The 21,800-nt window shown below is 38.6% G+C and overlaps 1 protein-coding gene across 2 annotated transcripts in view; it reads right to left on the bottom strand.

The window, feature by feature from the left end:
* Positions 1 to 1,732: 1,732 nt before the first annotated feature.
* Positions 1,733 to 21,800, bottom strand: part of TBX20 (T-box transcription factor 20) — a 35,490-nt gene continuing 15,422 nt past the window's right edge. The window contains exons 6-9 of one of the 2 annotated variants that reach the window (XM_015855074.3): positions 21,242 to 21,318; positions 10,452 to 10,561; positions 6,837 to 7,055; positions 1,733 to 5,527 (exon numbers count right to left, since the gene is read on the bottom strand). In XM_015855074.3, coding sequence (XP_015710560.1) covers positions 5,514 to 5,527; positions 6,837 to 7,055; positions 10,452 to 10,561; positions 21,242 to 21,318 — 420 coding nt within the window. In that variant the 3' untranslated portion in view covers positions 1,733 to 5,513. Of the gene's footprint in view, positions 7,056 to 10,451; positions 10,562 to 21,241; positions 21,319 to 21,800 lie in introns of both variants that reach the window. The other variant, XM_015855072.3, reaches the window with a different exon arrangement.

The following is a 21,800-nucleotide window of genomic DNA, read 5'->3' on the forward strand; positions in this document are numbered from 1 at the left end:
AGAGCTAAAAATGCTGCAGTGGTGAATTACCACTGTCTGCACTCGGGTGAGTGAGTTATCATTGCTACTCTCAAAAATAAATAGATGAACAAACCCAACAACAACAGAAAAGATACCTCTCTGGCAAGCATCCCCATGGAATAGTTTTTAGGCCCTCTAGTAATTACTGTGGAGAGCAAAGAGCAGTTACTGCAGTTTTCTTAAAGTTCTCTAAAAGCCTTATTGACCAGAGCTAATATCTGTGCCTAGCTTTAATAAGGATCTTAGGCATTAGACAACTGTCAAGCTCAAATTCTTCGCTGTATCTAATCCTCTAGTTTCTTTCTTGACAATAGTAAATAAAAGCTCCAACAAGATGTCGCATGGACAAATTGATTCTACAAAACACAAGGAGTGTTCAGTTACAAAGACAGTGAAATACTTAAGTGTTCATTTAACTGTAAATAATTAAGTCTACTGATTTCAGCAAGACCTTTGGCATAACTGTATCCTGAACAAGCACACCATCCCTATTTCTGACCCAGGAAAAGCGCCAATGCACATATTCAACATTACACGTAAGCAAAAAGCCCCCTAGCCTGAGCTTAAGCAAAAGACTTTTATAGCACTGAATATCCATGGGAACAGATGCTTTGTAGCTACCAAGAAGTCATAAAAATACGACACATACAAGACATCATACACAGTTACCAACTCAATGAGCTGTTCTCATTTGCAAATATTCCAAAAGGAAAATGGATACATCTGGCTTACCTCAGGCTGTTCTCTCCTTGCTTACGTTCAGGCAGAAACCAAATTAAGGCAGCACTACAGCTGTTCATTAGAACCTCACAACTCTTCTACCACGTCAGGTTTCCCTGTAAGTCATCAACTCCTGTGAACTAGCTGCATAAATAAAAAGGTCTCTACAGCTGACCTCAATTTGAGGATAAATCTGAACTGTAGGTGTGTAATGGAAACCTTTGGAGCAACACAAGGATTGTGTTAGAACCTCTTTAAGATATGGCTCTTGCAAAAAGCTTGAAGGCACCTCAAGACATCGTGTGGTTGTCCTAAGGCAAAATTGGCTTTATTCACACCCTTCTCCAGTAGTGTATGTTCAACCTGTTCTTAAAGACTTCCAGTTCCTTATCTACTCTAGGCAGTATGATGCTGTGTTTCATTATCCCTCTTCTTTGAATATCTGAGATATCTCAAGTGGTTCTCCCATGCTTTAGTAGGTTATTTAAATAGAAATAAAATCCTGCTGAATAAAAGCCTATTTAAAACCTTCAGTAGATATGGAGAATTCTTTCCTTCCTTCTTTACATTCTAGGTACAGATGAAAACTTTATTACATCTTCCCATTATCTTAACTTTTCCAGGCTAAAGAGACCAAATTCTTTTCAATTTTCTTCTTAGAGTGTGTTTTCTAGGTCTCTTTCTATTATCTTGGGAATCCTGGGAACCCCATATTTCAGCTATTTAGTTATACTCCAGTGGCCAAAATAGCAGTTTCTCTGAATGTAATCACAGAGCACTTCGAAAGAACTATTTATATAATTACATGCAAACTACAAATATAGCTAACTACTGTAGAGCTAATACGCCACGTGTTGGATTTATGATTTAAACAACCTTTTGGAACCTTCTGAATGTAGTGTGAAAAATCTGTTTGTTCCACTGAGCTTAGTGTCTCAGTGAGAGGAAACCAACAAAGGCAGAAAGCTTTGGCTAAATAAGAATGATAATATGAAAACACCCAACGTTTTAATGAAAGAAACTGAATATCCACACATTTGCACTTCTGTACAATTTTGTGATATATATATATAATTTTAAGCTGTTTACAAATAACATATAATGCTTCAAATATTACATAATGTTGATATTATATTTCTAGCAGAAATAAATATATTGCACTTAAAAAGAAACTTTTCATTAGATGTTGCTTCATAGTTTATGTTCATAACTTCTTTTTCCATAAAAAGATTTCCCCCTACCCCACCCCGTACACACAAACACACACTTCAGTACATGGTGAATGTGCTCACGCAATGCATTATAAACAACAGTCAACACAGCAAACAGCAGAACTGCGGTACATTCTGTTAAAGAGATTACATCCAGTTTTTACCTTCCTTATTCTTAAACCAAATCTTTCTTTGTGTTTCCGAAGATACAATTGAAAAAGAAAAAGAACAACAACAACAACAAAAAAAAGCTGTTTAAATGTGCTAAAGGTAAAATACAGCAAACTGTATTTTTTGTCCTTAAAGTATTATAAAAAGTTAATTCAAAGTTTACTTAAATCACTGCTTAGTTTCTTTTAGAGGGAAAAAATAAAGGAAAATAAGTTGTTGTTTCATAAAGTAAAGACTATACTTGGAGACAGTGTATCACAGAGTAATACATAAATCCTCTGGCCAGCAAGTAAATAGTACAGAAACCACATCTTCTGCAGCAGAACACACTCTGTAAGGAATGGCGAGAAAAACATCTCAGCAAAATGAAACGTAATCTTGCAGTGAGTGGACATCACCTCTCTGCATAAGCTCTGAGACCAAAATTTTTGTCCAGAGAAGGAGCTCAAAGTATTAACACTGACCTCGCTGTCTCTCTTCCTCTTATCCAGGAAGGAATGACCACAGCTTCGTTACCTTCCAGTTTTGGAAAGCTCCCCGTGTATTTGCAATCATTGTCAATGATATTCCTGATTCTTTATAACGCACACAGAGTGCATACAAAGGATGTGGCACATAGTCAAGTTGACAGCCCAGACTTTTTTCAATTTAAAAGAGGTTCATTTTCAAATACCAGTTAGTGTTTGTTGGATGTTGGAAGCTGCACCATCTTCATACGTGCACATGTTCGGACAGTGTCACAACCTTCCTGGATAGGTTGTGGATGATACACACTGCATGTGTGTATCCTTTATGCAAGAATAAACCCTTCTGGGGGAAAATTTTCCATTGCATTTTTTAGGCTCCACTACAAGGACATTAGTTATAGCCCACTATAAGGACATTAGTTATCATACAGCCCACTATAGTTGAACTCACAAAGAAGCATTTCCATTAAAAACTGCACCTTTATCCACTTAGTGTATGCCTGTTTGCCTGTTTCTGTCTGGAGAGTACCCTGAAACCTACGAGACTGAATTTTTATCTTTAAGAGTTCCTCGGGCCATGTAAACCAACACCATGAAGCCGACAGCCAAATGTGAAATGTTTTTGATTCTAGCTTGTCTCAGGGCTCCAAAACTAGAAGAAAAAAATATATATACAAATGTATTTATGTCAGTTTTGTTAGGCCTGAGATGCTTTTGTTGGATAAAAGACCTAAGGCTGTTAACTGTCTAAGGATAAAAGGGTAATCCTGAAAACACCCGAAAGTACTTTTAACACCTTGGAAGATAATCTTATCATTCTTTTTGAAAAGCATATTCAGGCATGTTCTCTCCACCCTTCTTCAATAAAACAACAATAATAAAAAACCCCACTAAGCAGCATGGGTTTGCTCAGCCAAGATAGCTCATAAAGGTGAAGAGCACTTCTCATGGGATATAAAATGTGCATTATATTGGAAAATAAACTCTACGTTACATTTGGCATTCCTAGAACATCTACCAGCAAACAGATGTTCTGTCCCGAAAGTGATAGAATTGTGACAGCAGCACAGCAACTCCTTAAATAAATTACTGAGTTGTTTGCAAAGTAGTGCAATTTTAAGCAAAACAATTTTGTCCTTTAACCAATTAATCACACATTTACATTAAGTTCTTCCAGTTACGCAGTCAATGCCAAAGCTGATTAATAGCTGTTTTTTAGTTTGCTTTGCAAAGATCCTATAATGCTGCTGTCATAACCACCATCCATGCAGATAGACTTTATTTTTAGGAAAGAATGCAAATTTGAATGAAATCCTGTCTCGCTTACAGTCAAGAAATTTACCACTGTCTTAAGAGCAGCAGTAATTTCATCTTGGAATCACTCTCTTGTTGCCCATAGAAGGGTGAGAAGAAGCTGAGTGGAGAGAGCCTTGACCTGACTGGAAATATCAGGCTGTGGATTTGACTGATAGTTCTGCAGAAACCTTACTTGATCATATTTAATGTAAATCTCATCACAGAAAATTTGTAGTCACAAAGGAAGGACAGGTCAATGTATGGGTAGTCTTTACATAACCTGAACAGCTTGTCTAAACTAACCCACCTGTTGCAAACTTATTTCTGAAGCCATGTAAAAGCTGCCTTCCTACTTGACCACTTTCTAGCGTAAGTATCAGGACTAAAGCTACTGGCTTGATTTCTGGACCTAGACATATTCACTGTAAGTTAATGGAGTCGCAGAAGGAAATAGATATGAAAAACAGATCTTTCCCACAGACTGTGGTGAACCTTCATACAGCTGCACATATTTACGGTTGGACTAGATGATCTTGTAAGTCATTTCCAAACTTGTGATTCTATGATTCCACATTATTTTACAGAAGTCAAGCAGTTGAAGGAGAGACATTAAAGTTTCCTTCCAAATCTACCCTGAAATTCTCATGTATGTAGAATTGGGTATGTATTTAAAGAGGTATTTTCTTGCAGCTCTTTTCTAGTATAGTCTAGATTTTTCTAGTATCATATAACTTCATGAAAAATAGTATTTTTATGTTAGAACAGGTCATGAACATGCACAACCCTACAGTATGCACTTTCCAGGTGAATCTATAAACTAGAGCAAAATTTAATGTTTAGATATATCAAGACAATTTAGTCAGTGTCTGATTCTACATCATTTAAAAACTACAGAGTTTGACTCGTTACATGTTTTTACAGAACTGCTTGTATTAATGCTAAACTCAGAGACTACAAATAGAAGTTGGTTTCATTCACGTGCAAGCTGCGGATTTTCCCAGGTCATTTTTTATTAGCATTGCCAACAATGAGTAAAGGGAAATTAGGATGATACTGCAAATGACTAAGGCCATAAGGTAATGGCTAATTTGAAATATCTTAAATTCAGCTACTGGAAAATACACAGATGGTTCTTATCTTTGAATGTATGCATTGGCCCTATAACAGAAGCTGGGAAAACTCTTGGATGTTGTCAGCGCTGTCTGTGATTGAGCTGGTATGATGAAGCACTGGGACAACAACAAAAGCTGGTGACTTGCCCTGCACTTCACTCAGTGCACTGCACTGTACTTTTCATTTTATGTCACCAACACCCACTGGTCAAGAGTAGAGAAGTATAGTGCCAAAAATGTATGTTTTTTCATCTGTTCCAGCTCTACGCAAATCTTTTAATATATAAGATTGGACTGCAGGTTCTTTTTTTTACAAATAGAAGTTTTACCATCTATAACTTGGATGCAACAACACACAGCAAATCTGTGTTGACTTCTTCTTTACAGTGAAATCGTAGTTCCCACCAGGCAGTAAACTGGCATCACACCAGTTCTCTTTTCAACAGTGCAAAGGATTCATGCTAGCTCACTGCAGAGGTCATTCTTCCCTATGAATCCACAGATCCTTTGTTGCATCAGACACAATATACTAGAAAAAGTGAACAGTATTTTCAATGAGAACACTTCTTACTAACTAAAATAAGGCAGATATGAATAATAATAATAAAATTATAGGCAAATCTCATCAATATTTCCCCAAGCAAACTGGGACTTGAAAAACTCAACAGTACAGCTCTTGTGTCCTGGTCAAACAGCTTGTCTAGTAACACCTGTGACCATACCCAAGAAAACAGAGTAAGTAGAAAGATACTCCAAGATACTGCTATTTTTATGTGAATCTATTGATTATAGTTTTATCTAGAGTCTAGATATAGACTGATCTAACCTGAAATTCTGTTAAATAATGGCACCCATTTGCGGCCGGACACAGATGGCAAGCACAGCAGCAAACAGTAGCTTTGGCTTAAAATTTTAGTGTCTTCAGTTTCTAAGTTTAAAAGCAATGGATTTTAAACTCAATGTTTTCCTTCATCATATCTTAATGGACTTCTAAATTGCTCCTCCTAGGATATGAGACAAGCAGAACAGAATACATCATTACTGCTACCATCCTGTAACACAGTTCTTGGAACTGTTAAGTGTTTTGTGAAAGAAACAAAGAAAGATAAAAGGAAGAAATAAATACTTGCTAATGATTTTTCTCTATGAGATTATAGTAGCAATTATGAAATACTGCTCTTGGTGAGTATAAGCCAGACTTTTAAAATGGACAGTGGCCTTCTCCACTTTGTCCCATCCCCAGCAACCTCATGCTGAGATAGCCTAAAACATGCTCAAAGTTACAGTGATACATTTCTCTGTTTAGATGCTCATTAATCACAAGAAGAGGTGAGAATGAATAAGAGAATTGCCTTTTTCAGAATCCTTCTAGCATACAGAAAAAGACTCATACACAATTCATTTGTACACTGCTGCATGAACATAGTCTCTTTCCACTAGGCATAATGAACCTTTGGAACAACCTGCACATGACCAGAAATCCTGGGAACTCTGGGATTTGTTTTGACTGTGTTACACATAGGTCTGTGAGCAGCTCCAAGCTGCATGCTTTCTTCTTGTGATCCCTCAATGGAGGAATCATTCTCCACAACGTATTTTCTTAGCTGGTTAGAGTTCAGCAGTCTCCCACCACAGGCCTTTTTAGAAGGTCCCTTGTATTCTTTTCATACCAAGCTTGCACATGTAAAATCTTATGTTTCTGTCATCTTACATCAGTCATACAAATGGTGTCATCACTGCAGAGGAGTGACGCAGTCCCTGGATGGCTGCATAAGGACCCTGCTGAAAATAATGGTGGTACCTTGGCATGTGGAAGGAAGGGAAAGTGGGGCCAGTACCTTGCATGGAGCTGGCTATTGCAGAGGGCGTAAGAGGCATTCCCAAGCGGCTGTATGGAGGCAAGGATCCTTGGATTGGATGGGGAATAGGTGTAGCAATGGATGCAGTGCTGGTACCCAGGGCACTCAAGGACTGGGGATGCTGAAATCCAGGAAAACTCGTTGAAGAGGATACCCAGGAACTGAGGGACAGGTTATCAGATGTTGTAAAAGCTGATCCTGCAAGTGAAGAGAAAGAATGTCTGACACTTGCACTGTAACATACAAAACAGGTAGAACAGCAAAAAGAGGAAAATGATTTTTCACAGTAAAGCTGAATTTAATTATGAGTTGCCATTGGAAATACTTCCCAAATACTTCTATCTCTTCATCGCATCTTTCTTTATATAATTACTTGCCATTTGGTCTCCTTTAACCCTGAATCTTAGATAAACTTAACTTACAGGAAGCTGGTTGCAGTTGGCTTGAACAGTAAAACCATTTTTATACATTGGACATCTTTTGTATGAGACACCTTGCAGTGCTGGTGTGAACAAACGCTGACACACCTACTCTGACGTGGAATCACTCTGCATCAGATCCCTGTGGTGAAAACATGCTTGTAGCTTTTTACAACAGGCATTCAGTAGAACTGATTGAATTTTTCTAAAATTTCAGCCTGGCAAAAGCATAAGAAAATATCCCTTGCATTACAAGATTTCAGGTTTTGTTTCATTAGTTTTAATGGCTCTGTTTTTATTCCTTTAACACCAGGAAAGCACGGCAACACTGCATCTTTTCACTCAAATTTACATTGTCCAAAGAACCCTAAAATGTCAAAACATTCTCCTTATTTTTCCAGCTGCGTATAGTGCCCCAAGGAACAGCAGTGGTCCTGAATTATATTGAGACGCTGTTTTCTAAGGGAAGTACATAAGAATATGATCAATTTATTCCCAATATCTACTTTTGATCCAGCGAATGTGGTTTCTTTGATATTTTTTTCCGTCTGAAAAGTTCCAAATTTTCCTCCTCGTAAACTTTTTCTCCAAAGGTGGCAGAATCTTATTTTTTTTGACAGTATTTTTTTTTCTTGGGGGGCTGGGTGGTAAGGGAGGAGAATCAATGGATAATTTGTTTTGATAATTATACACAGCCATTTTCAAATAATCTGATGAAGATATTGCCCCTCACTTCTGCAGTTCTTCTGAGCATCTGGTTATCATCAGATGTCTGGCTTCTAGAGATGGGGGGATAAAACAAAATCCTATAAATACACTCTTAATTTTATTCCTATTCAAACAAAAGTTCAGCTTATGTCCCTTCTGTATTTTATTTCTTGTCCAACTGCATCCATTGAGAAAACGGTTCTTACCTTAAAAATAAGTGGACTGGCAATTTTTATAATAATTATTATTTATTTTTGCCAAGACATAATTTCAAGCCAGTAATGCAAAAGGTCCAGAGAAGAATTTTTGCAGTTGTTATTACAGGTATTATTTTCATAAATCTGGTTTTTAGAAGACAGGTTCATCCAAATAGTAAAACGCAAGAATATGAAGACATCCATTTTTAAGATGTCTGTCCTGCAATCATGGCCATATACTCAAAACCATAGCAAAGAACAATAGAAAGAAAAGACGTAATACTATTATGGAAAGAACTCAAGAAGATAAATCTCTTCAGAGATAGATTCTCAACTCAGAAGGAGTGCTGCTTTTGATTAATTCCTTCTCTGCCTAATGGAACAAGTGAAACGGCGCAGTTACAGGAAGCAGAAATTGTGTCAATTCAGCAGTAGGAATGGACTTGAACCAGATCCTGAACCCACCACAGAACCAAATCGTAGCTGCTGGGAAATGAGGATCCAGAGCCAAACTGTACAGATAACAACACACTCGCAGGCCAGAGCAAAACCCTTTACAAATCAAGGAGTATCCAAGCTTTATTGCACTATAGGGAAAGCTAGCTGCAAATCTGGATTTCAGCAGAAGTTGTACATTTGGCTCTGGTTCAGGTGGCTACCATCAACTCTGAGTGTGAACGCGGGAGTGCAGGCACTCAGACACTGCTCACTGAAGTGTTTTAATTTGATTTATTTCATATCTGTTAATTCCTTTGGAAGCAGACTTCTTGTGATAAATATGCTACTGAAGGCTAGCCTTTCCTGTCTTTAGGCAGCTGAAATGGACTGAGATGAGAAAGCTCTGAATGAGTGTCAAAGTTATTAGAAATATATGGCAGTGATAAACTTTCTTCTTTCTACACGAAATGAAGTATATGATTACTACTCCTGACAAACATCCAGAAACGTCCTTTCCTCCTCCAACTACAATGGTCCCCAATTGCAGTTTAGTATTCCAAAAAGTCTAACATACCACATCCTCAGTCACCAAAGAAATGTTTTACAGTGCCTCTACAATGAGCTTCTTACACATACCACCCAGCAGCACGCATGTATTTAGCTGTCAGTTCTCACATATCTGGAAGGACACACCTCCATTTTGTGTGCCAGGTAGTTTTAAACTGCATCAGAAGAGACAAAAATGTCTGAGGAGTTTCAATGAAATAACTATTTCTCTCTATATCTTGGAGGACTTTTTACTTTTTAAGGATACCAGACCTAAACAAAGAGTGAAGGCAGCACAAGTTAATTGTTAGTTAATTTGTAGAATTGTTCTGGTTGCCCCAGAAGAGTTGGTTCCTAGCATATGGCTCCCAATTAGTTGAATGTTGGTTGCTACAACTCATCGTCTTCCTCACATATACGTCCTGTTGCAAGCAAATGCAGAAGTGTGCCCTGCATATATTTTTCACGCTAATACTCACCTTTCCCACTCTGTCAGTGTCAAAGAAACATTGATCTTGGAGGGAAGGTGCCTTCCTCAGCACTTTCATCAAGTGAAAAACGTATGCTGTTCTCAACATTAACTGCCCTAGGATCTAAGGAAATGTAACACAAAGAATTCCCCTAGAAGAATTTGCAAGGATGGCATTGTACCACCTAAGGAGTTACTGTAGAAACTCCATAATCTATGGAACTACTCTCAGAATAGATGCGTGTGAACACACCCAACTAATCACATTTTGTTGAAGAGTGAGTTGTAGTTAAAAATAAGTGTGTTTTCCCTGCACAAGTCTAAATAGTTTATGCCCAGAAATAATGTTCTTATCTTAGCAGTGCTGTATGAAGTTAGAGGACAAGACAAGGGCACTGCCAGTCAGAAGGCAAATAGAACTGCTTTACCTCAAGTGGCTGTTGCATATCAGACAGGTCAAAAAGTCAACATGCAAAGCACATTGTAGCCCAAGTTTATGCTAGTCAGCAATCTCACAGTATGGATCTATTTCCAGTGGCAAATTATGGAAAATGCAATTTGTCCAGCAAGTAACCCCACAAAGAGCAACTTTGTGTTACTACTGCTTTCGTGACTGCTAAAGCTGTATTCTTAGTGAGCCACCCACTCCAATGCCATAGGCACATCTAATATCCAATAGAGCAATAGGTGAATAAGTATTCTTCTTTGTGGATTTATAGCAGAGACAGATACCAGAGTAATGCTTCAGAGTACCACAGTACCGGCTGTGATACTCCTTTTCTTAAGCACAGTTTACCTCCTGAGCAGATTTTCCTACCTCTGCTTTGCGTAGCCTGGCTGTCATCTCCCAGATCATCTTCTCCTCCATAGGTTCGAATCGGGGATCGGGCATAGGAATGCTTTTGGATAAGGCTCTCCACACTTTCTCTGTGAAAGGAAACAACATACTATATCAATTACATTCTAAACAGCTTCTTACCTGTTTCACAGGATAACCCGAGTTGCCAGCCTTTGTTTGGCAGCAGAAGTTTAACCCTTGGAATATGAAAATAATTAATTAGGTTAAAAACAGTGAACGTGCTGCCTTTTTCCTGCCTAAATCACACCTTTTTCACACAAAATGTCCAAAATAATTTACCAAAAAGGTTACCTCACAGCATGTTGCTAGAAACACCATACTTGACCTGTGGTGTTTTAACATTGCTGATCACATCTTACTGCATGGTACTGCTTCTTCAGCAGCCAAACTGGAGAAAACTTCTTGCTACAATGCATGAGGAAGGTCTCAGACAGCAAATACAAGACTGAAACTCTTTACCAATTTGAAAATGCAAGCAATAGAACCTGTGCTTTGGAAGTGTTAATGCTCAGTGACCTGTCCCAGGTTCAAGCACACATGACTCGGTTCCTTTCAAACAAGTTTTTGTATCACACATAGCCACTTCACCTGGCATCCTCTGTTTTTCTGAAATTAGGGGCACAAAAAAGATGTATCCAGAGACAGTTTGCCACTGAACACATTCTCTCCACATCAGGGCCCAGGCCAATTTGCAGCAGGAAGTCTACAGACACTACAGATCTCGTGCAGCATCTATTCTGGGAGGGTAGAAGTGTCTGCCAGGCCCATGCCTTGCCAATGGCACAACACACTGAAGTCACCCACACAATTTTTTAAATAGAAGGAAGGCATATCTGCCTGATAAGCAGTTTGTAGGGAAGATCCAACCACATACCCAGCGTGTTTCCGTGTAAGTAGGTGGCATTCTACCAAAGATGAATCTAACCTAGGCACACTTTCAAAACGTGTCTGACTTCTATTCCCACTTAAGAAATTTAAGTAGTGACAGCTGCTTAAAACTGCTGCTCCATGAAGATTTTGTTGAACTCACCATTTATTTGTTCATATTTCCTAATTCCCTTCACTATGAGAGAGTGGCTGTTGCAGAAATTCCAAGGAAAAAACATTTTCTAAGTAACAGGGTAAATCACAATGGCACATGTTTTTCTCTCCTGCAAAAAGCCCATTATAGTCATTTTGTCCTTGGTCTATCACTGGTATCATTACTTATGCCAGTCTCCTCAGAAAAAATATAAATAAAAAGTGGATCTTATCAAAGTGATTTACTTGTGTCAGGACTGGAAGGGGACTGAAAGCAATGGCAGTTCCTACATAGAGAATGGTATAATTAAATTACTGCCTTTTAAGTGATTGAAAACAGTAGGCATATCGGGGCTATCTCAAAGAAGATTTTACAAAGAAAAAGACAGATGGTATTGTTTACATTATGTACCAAATGCCTCTTGAAACTTCTTTTTCCTTTTTTTTTTTTTTCTTTTTTTTTTTTCAGTACAAAAAAGATCATCTCAGACGAATACAGAATTAATGAATAACAAATTAGGCCAGTGCTTTTTAATTGATTTAGATAGTTGTCTATAACCATATTCAGAAGCTAATAATTACTGATCTTTAAAGACATGGAAAATTCAGGTGATTGCCTGTATTGTCTCTACTGACTTTATTTCTAGTAAGGGTCTGCTTATAATGACAGGCATTCCCACAGTATTTGGATGCAATGGAAAGACTACGTACTCTTGTTTAAGTGCAGTGGGCCGAGCTCTTCTCAGGCCTCACTGGATCCAAAAGCAGTTGGGGGATAAATTCACCCCAATAAATTTATGTTTGAATTACCTACAGGGATTTAGAGTTAAATCAAATGCCCATGATTACTGCAGACTAAATTCTTTCCAGATGGGTCTGTATGCTAGACAGAGAATTCTATTATTCTATATGGTTGTCTACATTTAAAGGAAAGAGATGACTTCTTAGTGAACCCTGTATCACTGAAGTCTGAAAACAAAGAAGTTTGTGGTTTGTTTGCTTATTTATTTTTAATGTTGTAATATTGCAGGTAATATTCTGAATGTTTTTGAAGATTAATCTCATTAACTGGCACAAGAAGTCAGGATTTTTATGGCAGAAGGAATGGTTTGAACATACTGGATAAGGGAATTCACTTTGCAAAAGCAGTTCCTTTTGTGCATCTGGGATTTAAAGCTCAACATTTAATGCACTTATCTAGCCTAACTATGCTGGAGATTTAAACTATAACCTCATCATACCTAGTAATTTTTCATTTTGGACATTGAAACTTTGATTTACAACATGGGTGCATGAGATTCACACCAGGATTTAGGTACCACACAGCCTTCAAGTGGACATTCTTTGCAGACACACCCGCTACGTTTACAACTCTAAACAGACGTAACAACATACAAAAATATGAGCAGGAGTACACCTAGGGATGCAAATAGAAACAAGGAGAAGCAAGAAGTGGTGTATTTTTTCCATACATGAAGCTTATCTCTGAGTTCTCCAATCTAGCAATACAAGAGCTGAAATCTGCACTCAGGTTTTCCCCATCTTGCACAAGTGACCTAACAACCAGATGAAGGGATAATCTTTGCTTCTCTCAGTGTTTCAGAGGAAAGAGGTGGTGACATTTGCATGAGGCTCAACTATTTCCCACTCAGAGACCACCACTCAGAGATCAAGTCTTCTCAGAAAAGAAAGTGATTGGAACATGTAAAGTTTCCCACAGAGGCTGGAAAGAGGAGGTCAACCTTTCAACTCATTTAAGACAGAGGTACTACTTGCGCTGAAGTAGATGTGTAAGAGAAAGCAAAACGTATACAACAGGATTTAAGTGGCTGTGAAATCTTCTTCAGAATGCACAAAAACAAACAAATAAACGAAAAACCTGACAATGTGGACTACAGGTTCCTACTTCTTTTAATGAAAGTTTGTCCTTCTTAGAATGTATAGAATATGATGCCCTATAGGGTGGGACAATAAAAGAAACATTTTCTTAGAAGTCTCACAGTATAATAATAATAATAGTAATACGAAAACACTCGTTTATCTAAACCTTCAGTTTTATAGTTCCCTACGCAACATCTTCATGTATTTCAGCACATTTCAAAGGATTTATGGAAAAAGATAAGTGAAATTATGAACAAAAATGGGGGGAAAAAAATGAGTTTTGGTGATTTTAGAGCTCTCCTTTGGTTTCTTCAGACATGGTCCATATTTATCTGCCTGAAGAGGAAAGTGATTTCCAGTTGCTTAGTGCTCCATTTTTTTTACCTGAGCTATTCAGTTTGCGATCCTGTTATCTACTACTTAGACCTGACAATTTGCATCTTTTAATGTAACTTGAAATGCTACGTTTTCTTCTATTAGAAAAGAAGAAATAGAAATAGAAATAGAAAATTCTATTATCTATTCTATTATATAAAATCAATAACCTTGATTTTTGGATAATAACAGATGACAAGCTGGAGAAGAGCAAGTTAGGAGCTGAAGGTGAAGAAAAAAGAAGAAAACTACAGGCCAAATGGAGAGGAAAAGAAGAAGCACTTATTGACTAGCGCACCATCCCAGGGAATACTGAGGCACAACAAATGTAAGAGGAGTTAATAAGGAAAAAGAGTTCAGGATAATCTAAATGACCTGCTTTCTGATAGAAGCACACCTCAAGCCCAGTCCTTTTAACAAGGTTCTGCTTATTAGGAACAAAGCAAGAAAGAAACCAGAGAGTCCTGGAGCAGAAATCTAAGGAAGTAAAGGACTGGGAGAAATGATCAGTTCACATGGTTTTAAGGTACATTGGCAGGACATTTTATGCCTTGTAAATACACGCTGAGTCTTTGCCTACATTTAGTCAGCATTGCACTTTATATACAGAGTACTCTGAAAGGGTCAAAAGTAGACCTTGATCTGCCTGATAGATAATTCACTAGCACTTCACAAATTAAACCCAAGATCTTGCCATGGCACATGGACACTCACAGAGAGGCTGCAGGAAGCATACTTGGGGAACAGCTGAGAAGCAAGGCCCTGTGTAAGGATGCTCAGTCTCTAATGCTAGCAAATCCAGATCACAGAAGTTCTCTCTGGAGCCCATAGAGACCCAGATCACATTAAGAAGGATCTTTAATCAAGATAAAAGAACACTTCTTCTTTGTAGATGGAAACAACCATTTCTTTACTGCTTTTTTAACATTGTGTTTTGTGGTTTTTTTTTAGTTGCTTTTGTTGTTACTCTGCTTCAGCTGAGCATTCACAACAAGCTGCTCATTACCATGACCTTGATTCTGAGATGTGTGATCATGAGCCCTGCTGTTATCAGTGAGGGCTCACTTGGCCACAATGCCTCATAAACACAACGCCCCCCATAAACAATTGCCACATACGCCTGAAGCTATGGATTTTCCTCAGTTCAGCACAGAGAGCACCAAGGAGATGGAGACAGGAAGTCTACCTTTTCCTTTTGGGATGAGGAAGCTAAGGGCAATATATTTGGTTTTGGCAGAAGGTGTTAGAAAATCTAATCCAGAATGAGTTTGCTGGAGCCAGGCCAGGGTTGGTATACATCTTAAATCTATACCATGGATTCAAAGAGGATGGAGTTGATATAATATTCAGGTACCATTTTACCATGAGCCAGGTTCAAAACCGACTGAAGACAAAGTGCAAGTCTTAGATCCAGAGACTGCAGACTCGTATCCTCTACAGAAGTCACTGTCTCAGTTATGTAGGCATCACATTTCAGAGCAAAGTACAGCAACCTATTAGCATTTTCTCTATTTGCCCTTACTAGCCAAGTGATAGGGAAGCAAAATAAAAGCATATCCTCAGAATCCACTCCCTATTCCTGGTGTCGTGGTTTTTTCTTTATGAGAAAAGCAACGCTAAAGAAAATTTATAAAAAAATAACATAAAATAAAACCTGACAACTATGTTTTGCTTGGCCATTCCATTCAACGCAAAGCAAAATACAGAACAGGATATAAAGTGTATGAATTATCAGTTTGCGGCCTGAATGACTTCTTTAGTTCTGCATTTCAAAGGTTTCCTTTTTGTTTTTTGTAGCTGCCAGTTAGTATGTTTGGAAGAAAGCCCAGATAACAGAAGACATCAGAAGTGAGGTGAGGTGAAGACAGATGGGATAAACGGGCTGAGGAGGCATAAAAATAAACTTGTCGGAAGTCGCACCGTAGTAGACTTCTTTTTTTTTAAGGGAAAATATGACTAATTTGTCCAAGATGCAAGTGCTAAAAACAAGCGCTAAAAAAATAAACAAAACGGGGGGGGGGGAAGAAAGAAAGGAAAACAGCAGGAGGAACAAATACATTTCTATAACAGCAGCTAGGAATGAACAATAAAAACTGTCAGAAGCACTGTTCAGTTAACACTCAGCCTTTATGTTTCCATGGCTTATAGGTGTTACCTTATGCATGTACAAACACACAGACACAGACAGAGCACTGGAACAGGCTGCCCAGGGTGGTTGTGGAGTCTACTTCTCTGGAGATATTCAAGTCCTGCTTTGACGCCTACCTGTGCGACCTGGTGTAGGGAACCTGCTTTGGCAGGGGGACTGGACTCGATGGTCTCTGGAGGTCCCTTCCAACCCCTACAGTTCTGTGATTCTGTGATTAATCTGCTTGTTCTACTGCTAGATTAATATTGCAAGCTGACCTTACCACCTTACTCAACTCCAACAGGGTATGGACCAAATCCTCAACCAGAACAGAGCAACACTGTGACACTGCTTGTGTCAGCTAAACCAGCTCTAAACAGCCAAGAACGAGGGCTCATCAAACTACACCGGCTCACATGAACTGAAGTATAATTTGGCCCAAAATGTAGCACAGAAGCACCACATGTTATCACTGAAAGTCAAAACCATCAGGCAAGCGTTGGATGAATGCAAGAATACATGCAATTTTAAAAAAGAAGTGAAAGGAAAATTAAGTTATGGAACACCAATTCTAGATGATTTAAGGAGAAAGAATGGGCGCCTCTCCAAGTGTGAGGCACCCTCACAGTAAGCACCTGATTACCAAAGACAGTTATGGAATAGCTATAACATGGAGGTGATTTAGCTTGGTTGAAGACATGACATGGGAAAAGTAATGTCTGAAGGAGGAGCATGAGGATATTAAATATGCCCACTCTATATCTCTGCTAAATAAACTTTGCACAAGACGGAGATAACAGAAAAGCAGGCCTAACTAGAAAATAAGCTAGGCTATGAGTGCTTAAAATCTTGGGAACTGAAGAGGTTTTAGCTGGCAAGGAAAGGTTTATGCTGGAGAAAAGGAAGAGTTGACTGCTAGCAGTAAGTAGAGCTGGAATAACCTCAGCACACCTGCAGCAGTATGAGTCACCAGGTGTTTAGGTACTGCTGTACCCAGTGTCTCTCCTTGAGTTCAGAACGTCACTTCTTCCCACCTAAACAACAGCTATGGGAAAGCCCTACTTGAGCGTGGACAGAGAGTACACATTTCTGGCAGCAGACTGGGACCTTTCTTCTAGACTAGCAGTAAGCAGTAGGAGCAGGGAGGAAGGTAGCCTCTGTGGGGTAAACAAGGAAGAAATGGGAGCAGAGACAGCTGCTGACAGCACATTAAGTACATGGTTTGACTGCTACTTCAGCAAGACAGTACCTATATCTGGGTATTAGCATCCATTTCACTTGCAGCCTTGTAAGACAGTACAATGTATCTCTAATTTCAGACATGAAGCTCCTCAGGGGAAAATTCAGAATCTGATTATTATGCAAATCTAGCTGGTACGCTGGCTTGTGGCTCTCTTACTTCCCCCAGCCCCCAGACCTTGCTTTCTCTGCCTAGAAATCACTTGGTTGTGCAGCCAGACTTTCCCATTAGCTCCTTAAAGCACGTCTCTCTCTCAGAAAGGATTGTATGTGCAGGTATACTGCCTTGGTTATCTTTAATAGTCTCAAGGTCACAATCTGAACTTGCCTATCACATGCTGGAGAAATCAGAATGGCAGTGTTCAAGTCATAATTATGCTGTGTCAGCTCTTGTTTGATCATTAGGTTACAATTCAGTAGTTTAGTCCACCTTCAAACGATCACCCATTTCACTGGATTGTTTGTATGACACTTAACTGTAATGGTTTTATTTAATTATTTACCCATTCTTGAAAGGCCACCTTCTTACCCATAACTCAAAAGACTAATGCCGAATCAACTCTGTTTGAATGTTAATATTGCATCTTGTCTGAGTTTGGCAGTTTTACTTAAGCAGAAGCATAAAGACATTCCCTAAATTTTATACGCAGAGTGTTTTTTTTAACTATTATTATTAAACAAATGTTGCCATTCAAAAAGATTTCTCATCATCCACATTACTGTGTTTGGCATCTTGTAGTCAACACCACAGAACATCAAGTTCCACAGTCTGGTAATTGCAGCTAAATGTCTGTTTTTTCAATCACAACCACTGCAGAAGCCTTCTTTATACTAATAATAATAACAATAGTAAAGTAAATACCACATAAAAAGATCAAAAGGTGAGTCAGAACTTATCTAAATCACAGTAGCCATAGATAAAGCCAGTCTCGTTGCCATAAATAGATTAGCACAAGTAACGTATGGAAAGAGTTGATTGTGGAAGGAAGGAATCTCACATCCTACTGAAAATTCAATATATGCCAAACTAACGTAAGATCTTTTTAAACAGTTAAAAGCTTTGTATAGATAGCTATAAGTACTAGCAAATGGTGGTAAGGCAAGGAAGTTAGACAACAACAAAAGAAAACGTAGGAACTTGAAAAGCTTTGTGTTTGTCGAGCTCCTTTATCATTTTGTAAACCTGACTACCTTTACATATATTATAACTCCAACACATATAATGCAAACAAATTTAATCCTAAAGGCATTTGCAGCTTGAATGTCCTACACAGAGATCGTAAATCTAGAATGGGAAGCTTGAAATCGTTAAAGTCACATATTTATAAAATCATATTCAATTAGGTTAAAAAAGTGCAATTTCTGTCATCATGTCATAAAAAGATGTGTTTTTCTCTCAGATCTACTATAAAGAAAAGCTCCCTATATTGTTACAGATAGGGGCTGTTTTCAATCAGTTACAAGGAGCAATCCAATTACCGGATGGTTTAGTGCAGTAACTGACTCCAGACTAATTTAATTTCTTTAGGTCTCTAAAGATCAATTGATCTGATTTGTTTCCCTCCCCAAAGGCTGTTTAGGAAAAAAGCAGGCTTAAATACCTGGAAATGAAATACAAAGCTCTGTACACTTTCACACTACTTAGGTCATTCTGAAAAGCTGGAACTTGTGATAAATTAGCGCTCTCTTGGCCCTAACATCACAGGCAGCTTTACAGGACACCGTTAAGATCAGCACCCTACACTGCAGATTATGCATGCACATGCTGTACACAAGCTGTCTTAGGAAGAATCATATAGAAGATATGTGCACAGCTTCTAGGTGAGTATTCATTTTTCAAGATCTGGGCAAAAGAGCAGCTCTACTACACAGTCTTTCCCCTGGCATAGATATGTACGGTATGTATATATAAGCATTTTTATCAGACAGTTGTCTAACCAAGCATACTACATTTCCATCTTGACCAAGTGAGAGTCACACTGCTCTATCCTGTGTATCCCCTGCATCTTGTAATGCTCACCTCATTGGACATAAGCCCGGAAACCCTTCCTGTGTCATACCTTGCATTGCTATCTCTCCTGCTTCACATCAGATTTATTTAAGTAATATTGCTGGTGCTAAGATGAAAGCTGTTGAACAGTGGGCACTTTGAAAATGACATTCTTATGTGCCTGATTATTTAATGCTGGAAATGAATAAAACCTTTGGTATGTCTGGACTATATCTGATAACTTAGGAAATTCTCAATCTCCTGTTAGCTAGCCCCCTTGTCTATCACACACTCACTCTCCTATTACTTGATAAACAGTGCAGCAGACCTTTTTTCTTAAACACCGTTGTGCCCTAATCAGAGCTAAATGTTCCAATTTAAGTGAAAATAAGATTGTATCCAGACCCAGGTCCTCAAATGCAGAGTTTTAATGGGATTTCAATACTTTTCCACTGACTGTTTTTGTATTTATTGTAGGTTTCACATTTGGATACCTTATCTTTCATGGCAACATTCATGCCTGGGCTAGGCTGCCTGTCTCAGGCTCTATTCTTATCAATAAACAAAAGGGCACTGTGGTTTATGCTCAGCATTTCTGACTTCGTGCCATGTGCTGTTATAATAAGATGTCCTCTGGAAAAATTCCCTTCATACCCAGCACCACGATAGTCAGTTCATCAGCACAGAGGTAACTCAGTTTTTCTTCCCGCTTATCTATTCAGACTCTCTCAGCCCTTGCAAAGCTGTGTCATTAGATGTTGCCTGTCTGTAAAGCAAGAAAACTGAAATGTGAAGAACAAGGTCTCTTCTCTTCCTGCATGTCCTTTCTTGATGATTTACCGCATTCCTGCCTGAGCTTTGCAAGTTGTTTATTTTCTAGCGCTCTGTCCAGAAACCAAGCTATGCTATTTTTGTTACACTTATGTTGCTTTCCCCCTTTTTCATCTAAGACCTTCATCTAGAAAGAAATTTTTAACAGCTTTGCAAGCATGCATTATTGTTTATGCTTTTCTTATTATTTTTCCTCAGAATTACTGTTCTTTCACTCAGCTACTTATCGGATCACTGATGATCCAGTAATAGTAAGGTATAAGTTGTATCAACACTTTCCAGCCATATATTTGTTGGGATTCATTTGTTTTCACAGTACTGTAAAGAGATTTTCTAGCTATATGCTCAATAAAGTCATATTCCGTTTTGTCCCCTATATGCACCCATGGAAAATGAATCACAGATACATCTGGATATCCCCATGTAAAAGCCTGGAGGGTTTTGGCCTCTTCCAGTTTACTTTCATGATCATATTCTTATAGGAAAAACTGGATGTGCTATATCCATCTCCATCAAGTTCTCTTCCAGCCTAAAGGACGCAGGCTGCTTAATTTACTTCATTTGCCAAGCCATTCAACACAATATCATAAAAATGAGATGCACTGGAGAGCTACCAAGAGATCTAAGTTTATTTCCTACTCAGCTGTGGGTTAATGCTTCCGTCCCTATGGCAGCAGTTGCTTATAATGAGCTGTACACACAAAACTCCACAGTTTGCAGATAAAGCTTTTCCATGATGAAGCCTGCAGTACAATTTTGGTGAAACAAAAATGGCATCTTTGTCGTAAGAGTGGGAGTTATGGGATTTGTCCTGATGGCAATAATTGCTGACTTCAGTGTCTGGGACTGCTGAAGTGTATTTTGGGAAGCTCCCCTCTCTCTTTTCCACTGAGTGAAGGAGTGAGGAGCTATAAAGATGTTTTTCACAGGACCACTGCCCTTGTTTCCCAGTGACCCAATTCACAGCCCTCAATAGGATTAAATGGCATGATAAGAAAAAAGCTTTTCATTCTAAAGTTTTAAGACCAACTGTCTCACCCTTCAAGAAGCCCCATCAGGAAGATGAATATATCAGCCCCAATTGGAACAGATGTCAAAACTCAAAACAACTCTTTCTTTGTAAAGTTTGTAAGCATTTTTAAAGGAGGTGCAGGAGGCTTACTATATGCAACAAGATAACTTTAAAATGCACAGCTTCTCAGGAGTTGAAAGGATGCTTTTCCTACAAACTCTCCCTTCTCTTTATCTTATCTGCATGGAAAGTAAACAGAAAGTCCCCATTACCTCTCGATATCAGTGAGTCTGGAAGAGTCACGGAATCCTTTGGCAAAAGGGTTGCTGTCAATTTTCAACTTGGTTATCTGGAAACATAGAAAAAAGCAATGCAACATGAAAATAGTGTTAAAGTATGGCAGTGTACAAAGTGTTTGCCTATCCATTCTCCTGACTTCACCACTAATTGTATCCACATTCTTTATGTGTGTGCACAATTCTTGAGGTGCTGCAAAGCCATGTATACTATCTATACGGGAGCAAAAAGACAAAAGGGTACAGCGGGCCCAGACTTTGTATTACCCAGAGCCAGGAGTAACCCACCCGCATGAGTCATTATTGCTTCCAGACAAAACAAATCAGGTAGTTTTCTTCCATGAGAAAGCACTGCATCATGTGAACATCTGAGCCTCTCCAGTGGAGCTGTACATCAGCTATATCCAAACAGTGGATGGCTGCCTGCAAACTTCAGACCAATTTTTTTCTATATATTTTTTTTTAACTGTCATGGAAATATTCTCAGACAGAATTATCTCCTGTCACACAGGGGAAGTTTAGCTGCTTTTCCCAT

Source organism: Coturnix japonica, chromosome 2, assembly GCF_054131305.1.
Source record: "Coturnix japonica strain WE chromosome 2, WE-NBRP24, whole genome shotgun sequence".
In the NCBI taxonomy this organism is placed as follows: Eukaryota; Metazoa; Chordata; class Aves; order Galliformes; family Phasianidae; genus Coturnix; species Coturnix japonica.